Below are 17,402 nucleotides of genomic sequence, written 5' to 3'. Positions count from 1 at the left end.
TGCAGATAATAATACATTAAAATAGAATGCCGCAATGTCCAGAGTGCACACACACACATACACACACACGCAAATACATTGAAACAGGCCAGACACAATTTTTAGTGCTCACCCCTCTCACATCCCTGAAGAGAGCGCCCGCGCGGGTGAGAGAGAGCGAGAGCATGCAAGAGCAAGACGTCGGCTCTATAAATAGTTTTTCTTTCTGTCTTTCGCTCTGTGCCCCGGCGATCTGTCCCGATGCGGAAGTCTTCCAGACGCTTCACTTTTCACTTTTTGGTCATTTGCCAATCGCACAAATTATTAGCACTAAAAATTTCGCACAGGGGGCGGGGGAGCAGCCATAAGACATCGAATTGCTGTCTATCTATATATCAACTGTGTGCTACATATACAGTTAGGATTTCCAGGCTGTCTGGCTGGGAATCGAGTGGAATGCTGTAGTAGATCATTGAGATGATAATGAATATATTCGGGAAAATTAATTAACGCTAATATAATAAAAGCTTTGCTATATATATATATACATGTTTATAAAAAGGATTTCTGTTGACATATGTTAGATGTAGATTAGGACATCTCTTTACAAGTACTTCATCCTTTAATCTTGTCATTCTGATTTAGCCTGGACGCTTCATAAATCATCAAAACCTTTTAACACATACATATGTATGTATGTATATAACTCTCCTGACAAAAAATCAAATAATTCAATAAATAATATATATATTTTATATCTATGTATGTATACATATTGTATTATCATTATTATAATATGTAGCCAATATCTGTACTATATCCATATTATTATTTCAAAAAGTGAACAATTATTCAAAAGTTAATTATTTTTAAATTATGCTCAGCCCACGTAAGAAATGTTAAATGTGTGTTGGAAATAGTCGGGAATTAGTGAGGCGTTATCCATGGACCACCTTCACAGAAGCAGATTTAAACGAAGCAGAAAAGTATTCCAGAAACACCCCATCCGTAGGGTCTCGAGTTGCTTGCGTTAATTAAAGTGGAAAAAGGATATTAAGTGCAGATCCTGGTTGCCCTAATTGTTACACATTTTCCCCATTATCTCACTCTCTCTCTCTCTCGAGAACAATGACTAATTGTTACGATCCTTTTTGACATTGTTGCCAGGCAGCAAGGCCAGAATGAGGATCAGGATATATATGTATGTATGTGGAGTGTATAGAATGTGCAGCCAGCTGAGCTGGAAAGAAGAAACCGTGGGAAAGGTGAACCTGACTCGAACAATGGAAAAACCGATCAAAAATCAAAGACGACCTGTGCAACGGATCGCCCACAAATCGATCCATACGCACACACATCGCATCTGAGTTTCGTCTCTTCTAATTTAGCGCCCTAAATGAAACTCAGCCAAGCAGAACACAAAGCAACAAACGAAATGCTCGACAACTTAGGGGTTGCTCGATCCTCACTCGATCGCCACAAGTGTTTGGCCTTTGGGCAGGTTTGCTTGCCACAGAGACCGGTGAAAGGTTTCAGATTTCATGCAACGAGTGCATTGTGCAACTGCCATGCGATATGACAGACTCGGATCGCAGCGATCGTGGCGATCGGAGCGATCGAGGCGATCGAGGCGATCGATCCTCCAGGCCAGGATAAACAGAGAGTGAGTCGCTGCTGTGGCTTCATGCAACGTGTGGAATGTGAAATTTTATCAATTAAATATCGCTGACACACACATACATACACAGATACACGAGCAGCTGTAATATAGCTGATCAGCGTAGATCAACAGCTAAAGTCGTTGCAGGCGAGGTTGGCGCTAGTAGCCAGTGCTGAGCATTCTTGGCTTGAGGTAAAAGCTGAATAGGAGATCTAGCTAGTTCAGTTAGTAATAAAGCTATAAAGCTGACTATTGAAAGTTGAACTATTTTAGTTCAAGTAAAAATAGCTCTGTAGGCAGATTAGTTCTTAATCGTAATCGTATATATAATTTTTATAACAAAATATTATTTTTATTTTTACAGTATGTTTATAGTATCTATACCTTTATATATATATATATATATATATATATATATATATATATATATATATATATATTTATACCCGGGGACTGTCGATACACGAATATGTATACTCAAAAGTATATTCTATGGCCCAAAACCCTTTAAAAGCAGACAATACTACCGAATATATGCTCTCCATTTCAATTTTGGCATCCATACAGAAAAATAGCTTGCAAGATGAATAGTGCAAGGAATCCAATATACGCCATTCATTCGAAATGGAGTATAAAATGTCATAATATCCGCTGCTTGCAGTCATACGCCTATAGCTGCATTTATATAAGGCTGAATTTGACGGGAAATAAGCTCGATTGCCAGCACTAGAAGACATTCCAACACACACACACACAGTTACACTCACTCACACAAGCAAAGAGAATTGGAAAATGCACAGACCACATCCGCTCAGCCGAAGGCTCCGCCGACTGCGAGCTGATCTCAAACTCGATCTCGAGCTCGAGTTCGATCTCGAAACTCAGCTACGATTTTTGTCTCGGTTCTCGAGTCGAGCCGAGTCTCTAGTCTCGGGTCTAGGCCATTCACTGGCTGCAGTTCTTGGAAAACGTTTAAAAGCAGAACAAGCAACAAAAACAACAACAAAGCAAATCAAAGATGATGAACCCAAAACGAATGAAGTGAGCAACAAAGAGAGAGTGAGAGAGTTGGAGAGCAATTGCAAGCGAAACAGGCAGATATCGGAGGAGAGCTGAGCACACGCACTTGAAAACATGGAAAATGGAAATGGGAAAATGGGAAAAAATGAAAAATGCTGTGTAATTAATTGCAGCATCGGTTCGTACAGCAGGTTTGCCTGGGAACATTTCTCAAAAGGAAGTTTATCCTGCATCCTTAACAAAGAAGCAGCAGAAGAAGCATTTGAAACACATGTCCTGCCCGAGGGCAAAGTGACAAAAGGAAATGCACATGAAATGCGACTTTTTATGAGCCAACAACAAACAACTGCTCGAACTGATGGAAACCTCACACAATAGCTGAGAAAACTGTGGATTTGGAGCGCAATTAGAGCTATTCACACTTTGAGCAGATCGAAAGATCGTTGAAGAGAGTAGTAGATTAGCAGTAGATATTAGGGTTGTGGCAGATTATATAGTAGTAGATATGAGAGTAGTAGAAGATAATAGAATGGTAGTACGTATTAGAGTAGTAGTAGATAATAGAGTAGTAGTAGATTCTGGAGAAGTAGTAGATAATAGAGTAGTAGTAGATTCTGGAGAAGAAGTAGATAATAGAGTAGTAGTAGATAAAGAGTACTTGTAGTAGTAGTGTGGATTTGTAGATTAAAGCAGACATAAGATCATTATAAAATACAAATAAAATGTGATCTTTAGCTTTTTCTTATCAGAGCTCCACTATAAATTTCTGATCGCAGCTTAAAGTGAGTTATCACTAATCTTTAAGACCCTAAATCTCGAACTTTATTCTCTACTGAGTTGGAACGTAGTTTATTACCAAAAAGTATTAATAATATTATATATTATTCATAGATCGGAATTATTAATCGGAACAAGTCGATCTAGTTACGTAGATCTATGCTTATTTCTTTATCTATGGCAACTTACCAGATGCATGTATCAATCTCTGCCAATAGATCCTGCTAAAGTAATCGCTCTCTTCCTCTTCCTTTACAGCTGACACTGTCCAACTTTTCTCACACAAAACTCCATCTCCCTCGTTCACATACCCCAAAAATTCCATTGCAAAATTTTGTTGAGGAGGAAGCATTGCAAGCTCTCAACTGCGACGTATACGATATACCATATACCATATGCCATATACCTACATACCCATATACCTATACACCTTCTGTCGTACGGTATATGCACTCGAACGGATCAGTTACATGCTCTTTGGCTCTTACGAGTTGCCCACCCACACACACGCACACACACACACACACACACACATACAGTCTTCTCTTTCGGCTATTAACTTTTGAGCTGGTTAGCAAGAGTTATAAATTGATTGAGGCATATATGTATGTACATGTATATATACAAAATATTGTCGGCATATATATCGCACTGCTGATTATATAACTTCCTCAACAAACACTCCAGACTCGAGTCGACTCCGAGACCCAGTGCCAGACGTTAACCAAAAAGTGTTACAAACACTGCAAACACGCTACCGTCTAATGACGAAGCCAAAGCCAAAGCCAGACGAGGCTGGAAGCCAGCCGAAACCGAAAACCAACACAGCAAAGCGACAGCAGCACCACTAACAACACCAACACCAACACCAACACCGTCAACAACAACAACATCAACACCAGCAGCGACACCCACTGCCTTACATTCATAATCTATTAAAAAAACAATGCCGAGAGGAGCCAAACAGCATCCGGAATTGTAATGCCAAAAAAAAAAAACAGGCAAAATAAAAAGTAGTGGAGTGCCTTAGGCTTAGACGGTCCGACTAGCAGATACCCAGCAAAGTCTGCTGATAGGTATTTACCTTATAATATATATTCAAAATGTTAACATTTTGATTTTCTAAATATATTATTTAATTTGAAATTTTCATTAGAATTGAGGCTAAATTTATTATGGTATTATGTGAGCTCTTCTCATTGTTATTTTGACTTTCTTTTTCATTATCATTGGTATTATTATAGTTAATCTCATTCTCATTGTGATGCTTATTCTATTTGATATTACTATACTTAGTGGTATAGTTATAGCTTTTGTCATTGTCATTAGCATTGTTATCATCCTAATCATTGTCATTGTCATTCTCATTTTCATTTTCTTTTCTATTACCAGTACCATTAGCATAGTTATAGTTATAGTCGTTGTCATTGTCATTGTTATTATCATTATCATTGCTATTGATATAGTTCTTATCATTATCAGTGGTATTATTAAAATTCGGTACCTTTTCGATTATCATCATCATGCTATGATTGTCATCATCATTATAATTCTCGTTCTCATTCTCATTCTCATTGTAATTATCATTATCATTGACGTTGACATTATTATTATGATCGCTTTTTCTATTAGATGTACGATACAGTTAACCACTTCATGTAACTACCAGCCAATATGCCCTATCGGAGCCATCCGCATTGGGTGCACCAAGGCAAAGAAAGAAAGAGGAGCAGAAGAATTCAGGTTTACAATGCGGTAATGCACAAGCAACTGAGCAAGCGCTCATTGAGTGGAGCCAGCTTTGGTTAACGGCTGCCAACCTGTCCGCGAGACTTGAGAGACGAGAAGCTGGGACCCAACAGTGGGTCGCGCATGCGCCATAAATGGGTGGGCAGAAGAAGACGAAGAAGAAGAAGAAGGTGATGGAAGCTGCAGCCAAAGGAGATGGCCAAGGGGAGGAGGCAGAGACTGGGGTAGAGGAGCTGATGATGCCGGCTACTGTGCCAGTGTTCCACATTTCGCATACGGAAATGTGACCAGGTCTTAGGCCGAGACTGAGGCTGCAACTGCGGCTGAGAGTCACCTGAGCTTTGGCTTGCCGACAGGTGGGGGTCCGGTTCAGTTTCTCACCAATCGACCGAGCACCTCTCACCCTCCCTCTCTCTCTGTCTCTCTCTCTCTCTCGCTCTCCTTGTCTGCCTCTGCCTCTGCCTGACTCTGTTGAGCTGTTTCCTGCTTTAGCTTCGCATCTTTTGCGGTTCTCGCACAACTTTCACCTTTCACGTAATCTTTTGGTCAGAGGCTGCGCTTATTGTTGTTGCCGTTGCTATCGAGGATTGGCTTTTAGGCTAGCACTGTTTATGGTCCAGCAGCTAGCGGTACATTGGCCGACTGCCTATTCCTATGTGATTGAAGCTGGCCAAATGATTGCCGCAAATTACATAGCCACATATATGTGGATCCATGCAACCAGTTGAGCGGCTTGATCTCGGATTCGCCCCACAGAGAAGCGTCTATATTTATCCCAGAGCTGCCACGGCACAGGTGAGTTCGCAGAGTGTGGGATTAACTGGCTATAATTGCCGCCTGTCATTATAAATAGGCTTGCAAGAGCTGCCTGCCAGCCAGATAAGAATAGACAGATAGCGCTATAATCTCATGGGAGGAATGGAGTGTAGAATCCTAATTGGAATTGCCAATTGGGAATCGTATGAAGTTGGATATACACTATAGCTCATATACATCTAGCTAAATATAGCCCATGTAGAAGGACTATTAGCATAATGTTACTCAAACTATCCTACAGAGGATTCTCTAATGCTAACTATCTATCAATAGGGGTCCTCTGAATTTTATGAATTTGTTATTATCGTTTATATCCAGATTTTCCATATTACCCCCCCTTTTGTGGGCTTTTCCTTTCTATCTCTGTTTCTCCGCCTCTGTTCTCTATCCTTAAATCTTTATAAAACTCGCATAACCAAAAGCCTCAACATATGTATATTAAATATTCTGAATCAGAGAATTTAAGTGCTCAGCTAAGGCATTAATATGTGAAACCTTTCTCACGCTTCCGCATTCCCCTTTCCGCTGCCCTTCCAAACCCACTCCTCTTCCGGATAACTTAGTCGCATTCCTTCGACCTCCGGCGCATATCGAAAACTTGAGCTCATATCCAATGGCTGCAAAATGGTTTTTAGTCGAAAGATGCGGAAATAGTCTACGGCATGGTTACGGAGGGAGAGATAGGGGTGGGCGTGGACGTGGGCGTGGGTTTGGGAGTGGCACAAAATTAACTTTGCATGGAATTTAATTTACGTCCACGACGTTGATTTCCTGCCAAAGCAACCGGAGCCGGAGCCGGAGCTGGAGCCGGAGCTCAAGCTGAGGCTGAAGCTGAAGCAGCTTCCGTCATTTCCTCAATGCAAAGGTTTTTTTATATTTTGTTGTTGTTGCTGTTGGATGTCCCTGAATGCCTTTGCCGGCAGCTAAGAGCCCAGCTCGCTTCCTGCAGGATGTAAAGACGTCATCGTCAGAGTCCTGCCAGCTAGAGTCCTGCCACCACTCTCCACCAGTCTCTGTTGTGTACATTTCAACGTCGAAGTCAGTTGTTTACCCACTTTAATCAGCCCACACGACTGGGCTGGGCTGGGTTGGGTTGGGCTCGTCCAACTGAATGTTTGCCAGGCAGTTCAGTCACAAGAGAGTCCTGCGAGTCCTGCCTGCTTGCCTGCCTGCCTGCCTGCTTCCTTGCAAATGCTGCAGCTTCCGTTTCCGGGATATAATGTTCATATTTTCGAGGACATTTACAGGAAATAAAGTACGTCGCCCTCCTCTCACTCTGTCTGGCTGTGTGTGTGTGTGTGTGTGTGTGTGTGCTCTCTGTGGGGCATATAGCCTCGCAAAGGACTTAACCCGGGCACCACCCACCCGCCCACTGCCCAAACACTTCCTCCTTTGGGGCACAGAGCAGCAGTCACAACTTTTGCCGTGCTCGCATTTATGCCAGCCCAGTCAAAGCCCGACCGTCAGTCAGCTACTACCTTACGCCCTCTTCACATTGCCACGCCCCCCTTTGGCTTTTCCGTGCTTCCGTAGCAGCCGTAGCAGCAGCAGCAGCAGGATGCCCGGCTGCAGAGTACGTTTTGAATTTTGTCGCACTTCCTGTTACGTTTCGCTGGCGAGAGAAAGGGCGAGGTGTGCTAGAGATGCGCACTAGTAGTTCAGCGCGGGGAACTAGTTCAGCACTGTTCAATTTGTACTGAATGCAACTGGGTATGAAAAATATTTGTCCAATACTTAAATTTAATTTTAAATTATATAAATTAAAATTTACTGTCAAATGATGGGTTTGTTCATATGAACTAGAAGTTAGTAAGGGTCTCGAAATCTTTATGTACTAACAGTTCTTTAAGTCTTTGATTTACTGTCACTTTTTTTATTTTTGTTCATAACATTTTATTATATTGCCAAATGAATCAGAAAACTCCTTAAATGGCTCAGCTGAACAATAAAATGAGTCAAATAAACAATAATAGAATAGAATGCAGCTTAGTTCAATGTTCAGTTCCCATTTACTTGCTCAGCAATTTCACTCAAATGTTAAATCCTCTTGGGACTTTAATTTTTAATTTTTAATGAAAAAGGAAATTTGTTAGTGCTCCAGCAGAAATGCCCTTGGGCCGTAAATAATTGTCCCAAAATGAACGCCTTACTCTAGAAATGAATGATCAAATGAACGTATATCGAATGCTCGCTCACACGAACCAAATGTGAACTTGTTGGTGCAGCGCTTTTGAGCGAATGGCGCCCGCCTCCCATTTTTCACGTGGGCGCCGAGTCCTGCCTGAGTGCCCCCCGTCGGCAAGAGAGCTGCAGAGCTGCGTGCTCTTCCGCTTTTGCTCTGTCATCAGCAACGTAATTTCCGCTCTTTGTGTCTCTGCACGTGGGTGGCAAAACAGAAAAGGATTACGAGCTAAGGGAGCGACGCCAAAAAGCGAATGCAAACAAAATGCAAAAAAAGCAAAACAGAAAAAGAAGAAGAAGAAGAAGAAGCTGAAGCTGAAGAGAAGCAAAGGCAACTGCTGCGATTGACCTGCACGCAAAGTTCATAAACATCAAGTGGCGGGCATATCAAATGGCCAAATGGTCAGTGGCCAGTGGCTAGTGGCTAGTGGCTAAGGCAACAAGTGATCCGCGCCCAGTTGGCAGACAGGTATCAACAACAGCAACAATAACAACAACAGCAACAACATTGTCCGGCTTGGCAGTTCATCAAATTCTCATGTGACCAAAGCCCAAAAGGTTCAATTCGTATGAAATTTGATATGCGCTTCACATATTTAATGACTTCTTTTCACATTTTACATAACACTCGATTCGATGAACTGACGACAGCCACGCCTCCGCCCACCCCCCACCAAAAGACCTCAGCACCGACTCCAACTCCAACTCCAGCTCCAGCTCCAAGCAGCGCTGTTGCACCCAGTCACTTGTTGGATTCTAGGGCTTGGCTTCGGAAATTCCCATTCCCGATCATGGCGACCCTTTCCAGCAGTGTATGTGTGTGTGTGTGTGTGTAATCCAGGCGCGTGATGGAACGCCGGACAATGGAAGTGCCACTGGAGTGGGTGTGTATGTGTGTGCGTGTGTGCCTGTTGAGCGAACGAATGCATTTGTATGCAGCGTGGCGGATGCGCCGGGCGAAGCGTTTATTTCTTCATTTGACGCAAATGATGTTCGACACAAGCCTGGAATGCACTAAACCGCTAGCTAAGCATAAACCGGAGCCGTGATCCCCCAATCCCAGCGCTGAAAACCCAAAACCAAAAACCCAAAGTCGAGTGTTGAAACTCGCAATCGAAACCGAGCTCAACTCCTGAGTTTTCTGACCGCAGCCGGTGAAGGGCAGACAAAGGAAACGAAAGGGCGTACGCAGGCGGTGGCGGTGGCAATGCCAACAATAACAACAAGTGCCCAAATACACTGCACGAAAAATACTAGCCAAAGGTCAGAATACTTATGCTGATTGAAGATCCGAAGCGAATGCCATTCTGGGTTTTGTGAGTATAATTGCATCATTCTGTGATCTATTGATTTAAGATAATTAAGATATTTAAGAATGTATCTCAAAAACTAGCTCATATTTTTAACATCATTAATAATATACGATAATTAGATATGCATAATTTAAGACCATTGGAATGCGAATTCTGGATATATTGATTTTATGTAAAAGCAACAAGCAGAGGAGCTTAGCATACATTACAGAGTATATACATATATTGCTGAGTAAACCATACTAATTAGAGAGTTCATATGCAGTACGATGACTCATTTCATTTCCTAATTTTCAATAGTTTCTTGACAACCACAAAAACTGAAGATTTCGAATTTACTGTGTAAGCTTCTGTGATAAACGTACGAGTTTGGGATATTTCAAAATCTTCTTCCAAATTCACCATATTATAATAGATTGGTATGAGCTATCTAGCTTAGATTTACACTAGAATATGGTATATGCATTTACAGCCATACACACATATGTACCTAGAGATAATCGTAGTATGGAACACACATTTTCTCTCAGTGCACGCTTCTTGTTATTTGAAACCCGGATTTAAACAGAACATGAAAAAGAAAGAACAACGAGTCACAAATTACTTTTACCGATCACAAAATCTACAACAACAACCAGAAAAGAAGAAGAAGAAGAGTAATAAGAACAAGAAGAAGAAGAAGAAGAAGAAGAGACATTGTCGAGGATGATGACAACTCCAAGTGAAGTGGACGCCAGCTGAATGCAAATGCACAAATTAAGCGACGCAACAAACAAATTTCCTATGTGGACAAAATGCACTTGCCCAAAGGTTGTCCCGATGCCATGCCCGATTTATATATATGTACGTACATGTGTACATGTTCGATATCCAATATCCCAAGCCAAACCAATTGTGAATGCTAAATGAAATTCTGCTTGGCGGTAAATGGACATTATTTTTATGTACATATATAAATTGGAATTTTTTGAAAGGCCGCCAAGCCGGATGAACTTATTGTTTATGAACCTTTTTCCTTTGAATTGCTAAGCGGAAAAATCGAGTGGAAGGCGTTTCTTTGAAGTAAACTGAAAACACAGTTTTAAAAGATCTTGGTATATGTAGATTGATGCATTAAGATAAATAGATAGAATCTTCCTATCTCTAATTATCATAAACATTACATTACCTATCATCTAAAAGAGTCTAAAATTACAAATATAATAATTACTTTATAGTTTAGATTGTTAAAAAAAAAAAAAAAAAGTTTTTTAAGTTTTTTTTTTATATATTTAAACTAATCGATATAAAAATTATTATTTTTCTATTTTACCGTTTTTTTTTTTTTTTTTTGACTTGAGTCAAAATAAATTTCACAAACATTATGTGAAATTTAATGAAGATTAAAAATAATGAAGGCAAATTTAATTGATTTATAAATTATCTTAAGGCTTTCAATATAAGCTCACGAATTCCTCAAACCACTCTCGCAGTTGTTTTTAATTTATTCATTAAAACGTTGTTATGCATATATTCAAACAATTTAATATTACTAAATTATGAAAATAAATTTTAACTGACAAATTTACAGTTAAATTTTTTTCAGTTCTTTCAAGATAAAAGACACTTAACGAAAATATCAATCTGTATATAAATCTGAATAAAACAAAAATCATTACGTTTCATTTATATAAAAATGTTTATATATTGCATATAACTATAACACAAAATCGATTAGTTTATAGAAGTAGACTTTGGATTTCTTAAGAAATCTAAATGATTATTTTATCAATATATTTTTATTTCATTTATATAAAAGATTTTATATATATATATATGTATGTATATATTGCTAATAGCTACAACAAAAAGGATAAACAATTAATGAATCGAAATAGATTTCAGTAAAATCGAAGCTTGTCAATTGGGGAGAGCGAAAACTGCTCCACTACACTACGCTACAAGTTGGGTATATGCACACACACACATATGCACGCATGTGCATATATATGTGATGTGACTGCAAATATATATATGTATGTTATCTGCTCTAGCAGTTAATTGTAACACTAAGTTCTCAGACACAATCACGCCTAACTCTTATACAAAAACTGGAAGCTTATAAAAATCTTATAAAAATGTCATTTCAACACAAAAAGAACTTATGTACACCAGTGTGGGTGGGTGGGCGCTGCACACCTCTCAGAGCAGCAGCAGGAGGCGATCAACGAGCGTGCCGGTCGGCACCTTGTCCAACTCTCAGAGACCCGTGTGACTCGTCTGCAGCTGCTCAATGGAAATGGACAGCTGTTCCAGGCGCTGCATCAGCTGCAGCATATTCTCCTGCGCTCGACTCGTGTTGAACTCCTTGCCGTGCTCCAGCGAGTCCTCCTCGGCGGCAGCCAACTCGAAATGCAATTTAGCCAGGCTCTCCTGTTGTTCGCGTATTTTGGTCATTTGATCCATGGTGCAGCCAGAGCCTAGATAAAAGGAGCTCGGATTAGCATATATGTACATCTATACCAATCTATATAAAATAGTTACCAAATGCCTTTAGCTTGCCGGAGTGAAAGTCATCCAGCAGGCCAAGCAGCGCTCGCTCCATATGCTTCACATCGGGCACTTCGGAGACAAAGGAATGATGTTTAATTGGACGATCGTCGAACTTGTCGCTGTGAATGCTTGGATCGGCCATTGGAATATGCAACTGCTGCAAGGGCGGCGGCAGCGGCTTTGTCGAGCTATTGTTGTTGTTGTTGTTTACTTTAGAGCTATCATTGTTGTTGTTGTTAGGTGTGGGTGCATCTGGCGTTAGCCACTCGCTGCTGACCAGCGTAATGCTATTCAAACTATGCTGACTGGTGCTGTGCGTTGGCTCTAAAGGATTTCCGTCTGCATTTCGCATTTAAAATCAAAATCATGAAAATAAAAATAAAAATCAAAGCAAATAAAAATAAACAGACTAAATGAAATGATAAATAAGGAAATTATAGCAAGGTATATACAAACTATAAGGTATACAATTCAAAATTAGGTTCAAATAATACATATATACAAGGAATATCAAACTAACTTTTCAATTGAGAATAAACTTAAAATTAAATTAAAACTTTGTAAACATCAGCTATCACATCAACTATAAAGCAATAAGCTGTCTATATCTGCATATATTATATAAGTCTATAATCAAGCTAAAAAGTCTACATCTTTAGTATAGAGTCGATGTCTATGCTATATAATGTTTACAGTACAGTATGGAGAGTCTATATCTAAAGTACATAGGCTTTATATATAGTATATAGAATGTATATCTGCATAATTAACAATTTCTAAACAAATCACATAATTCCAAAACTTCTGTAATTTATCTCTACTTATTCATATAAGCTAAAATGACAATAAGAACTAGTTTAACTAATCTTTACATTAACTCTGATTCCAAGCATAGTTTCTCTAACTTATTGAATTCCCTTCAGCAATTCACGCAATTTACACAATTTTAAAACACATAAGAAAAAAGCTTAAACAAATCACAAAATTACGCAAATTCGCCACAATAAAATAGCAACTGCCTGTTCCAAGCACAAAAAACCAAATGCCAGACGACAAATCCCACGGACTCTGCTGCCCCCTCAGCTCCCCCTCCGCTCTATCGAAAGACGGAGCCACTAGGCAAATGGCTTGTAATTTAAATTATTGAAATTATAACAGCTTGTCGAAATTCCCCTCCCTTTTGTATTTGAGTGAGTGGGTGGGAGCACGCCCGTGTGTGAAAGACTAATGTGTACAACATATGGCTCTAGAAGTGCGTCACATGGCTTTTGATGTTACTGTTGCCGCTGCCGTCGCCGCCAACAAACGGTTCAATTCCTTGAGAACCTCCACAGCGACTGGAAGTTTAGAGGAAAAACTGAAGCATGCTTCTTTACACTTATCAGCTTACCCTTCAGCAGCTTGCGCGGACGCGTCTTGAACTCGAATCGCTCTTCATTGGCCGCGCCGCTGTTGGGCGCATGTGGGCGTGGCCGGCGCTCATTGACGTATTGCAACGTAGTCTTAGCAGAGGGCTGACCCTGCTGTTGTCCTTGGCCCTTCTCTGATATAGTGCGTTCGATGGAGCACGAGGCTGAATTGCGGCTACGTGTTGTATCGCCACTCGAAAGACCTTTAAGCTGCATTAAAAAATGGAAAATCGTAAATTTTGTCAATTGCAAATTGGGCGTGTGCCATTTACATTGATCTTTGGCACAGTGACGGGTGTTGCAGGTGTTTGCGCTGATTTCGCTTCCTCCTCGGTTTCCACATCGTTGGGCACCAGCTTTTGGCGCTCCACAACCTCATCATTGGGCTCCATTTCTCTATTTATTTATATTTTTCTTCCACGGTTCCACAAAGCAAAACTAAATGTATTTTTGTCTTTGTGTGTGTTTAACCATTCCCAATGAAGCGTGCACAATCAGCTGATTACGATTTAGAGTGGCCATAAATGACAAATTATCTAAATCAACCCTGTAAGCTGACTGCACAGGGTGCTTATAAGATAACTTTGGCGCGAGGTTTAAATAAATTGAGTTTATTTCTATATTTTTATTGCATGAACTGCTTGTTTATATACATATAATGTACACACTTATGCCTTTTTCTTGCTGAAACCCATTGTGTAGATCATGTGGGCAATGCTTATTAAGCCCACGCCGCACAGAGCTGCCGTAATGCCAAATAGAGCCTTATCGGCGGGTCCGCCCTTAAGGAACACAGGCAAATCATTGACAGCCTGCAAGAAATGTTGTTAACTAAAAGAAGATACTTAAAATATATGTTTAAACTGCCTGGAAAGTCTTCATTTTGCCAGCCAAACCTTCGGGTAACGCCATTATTTCTGATGAGTATTATGTAATTTGCTGAAAATCCATTAAGAATAATAATATAAGTGAAATAAAGTAGAAGGAAAATGAATTTTCACAATTATGAAATCAATTATAATTACTATAAAATATATTTAAAATATTGTTATTATTTTTATATGTAAACCAAAGAACTCACTTTTCAACTTTTTCAACTCAGCAACAATTCTCAATGTTGCGAATGTAACTGACAAAAATAGAAACTTATTTCACAGATGTAGCTGCAGCTGTTAATAAGGGAATTGCAATTGCCAAAGTGCCAGTGTTGCCAGCTGCATGCATTTTCCAATTCAAAAATAAATATCCAATCAGTCTGAGAGAGACAGAGAGAGTGAGACAGTCACACACAACAAACGTGACTCGCAATGGCTGCAATTCAAATCAACCGGCTCGCGGAACGACCGAGGGACGTTGTGAACGACCATTTTTCGATTTGTACGGTTCCGTTCGCGCTATTTTGGCTTTTTGTGAATTTTTCAACAGGCGCGCAGCGAAAGCTGGCGGCGAACAGTGTTTTCTGCACAGCACTTTTCAAAGAGTGCGTGCGAGCGCGCAAGCACGTGTCGCAACAAAAACTAAGCACAGCCGTTGTCTCGCTTGCTCGCGCACTGCCGCCAGCGCCAAAAGCACTCCGAAGCATTTCAGTGGCGCGGCCGCCTCCCGGCGTTTCTGGCAGCCTGGTGGGGATTACAATAATTCTACACCGAATGAGTTGTGCAATTTTTTGCGTCGTCGTGTGTGCACACTCAATTTTGTAGACCCAACGAAGTGGGCAGCCGAATTGAACGAGCATGCAAGCTAACGGAAAATATGGCGAGCCGATTCGAATTGGGAATTAAATAAATATTGTTTACAAAAATTCGAAATGGAACGGGCTTTTGTGGAAGAAAGAAATATATAGGAAAGAAATATTGAAACAAAGCAGAAAAAGCTGTTTAAGCTCTCGCCGAAATAAACGCTTACGCTGCTGGCTCGAATGGCGGCGGATCGCAGCGTCTCTCCCCGCCACGCCCCCCATGGGCTGACCACCCATCAGCTGTTTTCTAAATAATACACACAGAAAAGATATCGCCCTGCTAAAGCCTTTGCTGATTTTTAGCTCCCAGTACAAGAACTTTCAAAATCTGTAGCTTCCAAACAAAATTAACTTGCCAAAGTTGCGAAAAGCGATGACGACGCTGACGGCAACGGCGGCGCCGGCAGCGCCGTCGACTGCAACTTTGGTTTTCCGAAACTTGAAAAAAGTTAAATCTGCCAAGTTCACCTCCGCCGAGTGCTTTTATTATTGCTGTCGCAGCCGCTGCCGCCGCCCATGTGTTGTGCGCGATTCTTCTTTAAGCACACAAACACACACACACACGCTCAGAAAGAATATGCATGCTCTTCACAGTCTGCCTCTTCAGTGCCTTCGTTCCTGCTTGTGCTCGCGCTCTTCCTCTGGCGTTCCAAAAAGTTCAAGCTTATTTTAAGTTCTAGACTTAAACTTGTTTCGTAAGCTGCTCGAGTTACATGCGCACACACATACACACACACCTACATGCTCATGCATATACCAGTAAAAGTTTTCTGAGCGGAACTTTAACCAAATGCATTTTTCATCACAATGAAAAAGTTCTTTGCATTGAATTATGTATTTAATTATTTAAAATAGTCTTAATAAGTGCAGCAAAACCTAATATATACATATGTGCATACATATGTAGATATAAATTGGAAATATTAAAATATTATAAAGCTGGTTATTTAAAATTTTAAAACTTTAACTTTTGACTTAATGAAAATACATCATATATGTAAATCAAATACATCATCCTTACTTTTATTTGCCTCTTGTATTTAAATTGATATAATTATTTATTGAAATATTATAAATAATTACCAACAAACCATTTTGTTTTAATTATATTTTCTAGTGTGGGATTTATGCCAATGTATAATTAAGATATTGAAGTTGGCGCTAAAAAGCACATCAACAGCGACGAACACCTACATACACACACACACACACTCAGACACACCTCAGCGACGTATAAAAAGCACTGTTGATGCTTTGCTCAGTGCTTAACGAATCGAAAGTTTTTTATCAGAAAGCCAAAAAAGAAACACAGCAACTAGATATTTTAAATGGAACGCAGTGCATAAGCTATACCCGGCTCAGAACAAGAGCTTATTTACAGTTATGTACATGCTGCTGAGCGGAAAGAACAGGGGGCTGGGTGGATTAGACAGCCATGAAAGTTCTGACAAACGAGCTTAAAAAGCGATTCAATACGAAACGAGCCCAGAAAGAACTTTAATTAAAATGTTATCAGCAAAGTGATGAATAACTATACATGTATATTAATATAGTATATCTAGTCATTATTATATATGTACATACATATATTATGCATACAAGCGGTAAAGCTTTAGAAACAACACTTTGGTAAAATATAAATTTAGCTTTTAAAACTTTGACAAAGTCTAAATCTCGATGCGCTTAAAGCTTAAGACATTGTCAATGCCAAAAATGCAAACAAAATAAGCAATTAATTGATATTATAAAATTGATTATTAAATGTTTAAACAATGCAATTATCATCTCATACGACTCAACACAATGACTCCAATTAGACAGCGTTTAAATTCCAATTAGCGCTTTGCAAAATCAAACAATCTCGGGCTGCGTATTTTTTGTTGCGCTCACTCGCCGGCTGCCTGACTGCGACGGCCTGTCTCGCCTATCTACTCCTTTTCCTTTTCACAAAACAAAATGGATTGCTCTTTAACTAAAACAGTTAGCAGGCGCTCAGCAATGGCGGCAAACACAGCGCCGCTCAGTGAGAACTGCACACAGCAAACACGTGTTTGTATGTGCGCAAGGTATATGCACACCCTATGGTTGTCTCGCTCGCACTGCACACTGGCGCGCGCTATTTTGGCATTCACAGTTGCTCAGCGCGAACGCTCGATGTGAATCAATGGCGTATTTTGCAGCCTGCGTTCGCTGCTGCGCGCCTGTTGAAAAATTCACAAAACCGCTAC

The 17,402-nt window shown here is 40.2% G+C and overlaps 2 protein-coding genes and 1 long non-coding RNA gene across 5 annotated transcripts; 1 reads left to right on the top strand and 2 right to left on the bottom strand.

The window, feature by feature from the left end:
- The first annotated feature begins 7,827 nt into the window (after positions 1-7,827).
- On the top strand, positions 7,828-10,718 carry LOC122757262. 2 transcript variants are annotated; one of them, XR_006357229.1, is made up of 3 exons: positions 8,194-8,740; positions 8,834-9,498; positions 10,026-10,718. It is a non-coding gene; the product is annotated as an uncharacterized LOC122757262 (long non-coding RNA). The 2 variants fall into 2 exon arrangements; XR_006357228.1 differs by lacking the exon at positions 10,026-10,718 and having other exon boundaries at positions 7,828-8,740; positions 8,834-9,427.
- A 434-nt stretch (positions 10,719-11,152) lies between these two features.
- LOC6575652 (putative uncharacterized protein DDB_G0285119) lies at positions 11,153-13,920 on the bottom strand. 2 transcript variants are annotated; one of them, XM_002001625.4, is made up of 4 exons: positions 13,709-13,920; positions 13,418-13,646; positions 12,019-12,366; positions 11,153-11,954 (listed from the first exon to the last, which is right to left on the bottom strand). In XM_002001625.4, exons 1-4 carry the CDS (start codon positions 13,826-13,828, stop codon positions 11,734-11,736), a joined length of 918 nt encoding a protein of 305 aa, XP_002001661.1. In that variant the 5' UTR covers positions 13,829-13,920; the 3' UTR covers positions 11,153-11,733. The 2 variants fall into 2 exon arrangements, with proteins under 2 accessions (XP_002001661.1, XP_015020233.1); XM_015164747.3 differs by having other exon boundaries at positions 12,019-12,096; positions 13,709-13,918.
- Positions 13,921-14,046: 126 nt separating this feature from the next.
- LOC6575651 (cytochrome c oxidase subunit 7A1, mitochondrial) lies at positions 14,047-14,629 on the bottom strand. The gene is made up of 3 exons (XM_002001624.4): positions 14,518-14,629; positions 14,304-14,375; positions 14,047-14,248 (listed from the first exon to the last, which is right to left on the bottom strand). Exons 2-3 carry the CDS (start codon positions 14,346-14,348, stop codon positions 14,105-14,107), a joined length of 189 nt encoding a protein of 62 aa, XP_002001660.1. The 5' UTR covers positions 14,349-14,375; positions 14,518-14,629; the 3' UTR covers positions 14,047-14,104.
- Between the last annotated feature and the right edge of the window lie 2,773 nt (positions 14,630-17,402).

The sequence above is a fragment of the Drosophila mojavensis genome, unplaced genomic scaffold (assembly GCF_018153725.1).
Source record: "Drosophila mojavensis isolate 15081-1352.22 unplaced genomic scaffold, ASM1815372v1 contig_36, whole genome shotgun sequence".
Lineage (NCBI taxonomy): Eukaryota > Metazoa > Arthropoda > Insecta > Diptera > Drosophilidae > Drosophila > Drosophila mojavensis.
The sequence above is the reverse complement of the archived record's forward strand: the minus strand, read 5'-3'. Positions and strand labels throughout refer to the sequence as shown.

Coding starts and splice junctions, on each gene's coding strand:
- LOC6575651 (XM_002001624.4), bottom strand. CDS start 14,348: ATGGCGTTACCCGAAGGTTTGGCTGGCAAAATGAAGACTTTCCAG. Junction 14,249..14,303: donor GCAAAATGAAGACTTTCCAG/GCAGTTTAAACA, acceptor CATTTCTTGCAG/GCTGTCAATGATTTGCCTGT.
- LOC6575652 (XM_002001625.4), bottom strand. CDS start 13,828: ATGGAGCCCAATGATGAGGTTGTGGAGCGCCAAAAGCTGGTGCCCAAC. Junction 12,367..13,417: donor TCCGCGCAAGCTGCTGAAGG/GTAAGCTGATAA, acceptor TGCGAAATGCAG/ACGGAAATCCTTTAGAGCCA. Junction 11,955..12,018: donor CGGCAAGCTAAAGGCATTTG/GTAACTATTTTA, acceptor CCTTTTATCTAG/GCTCTGGCTGCACCATGGAT.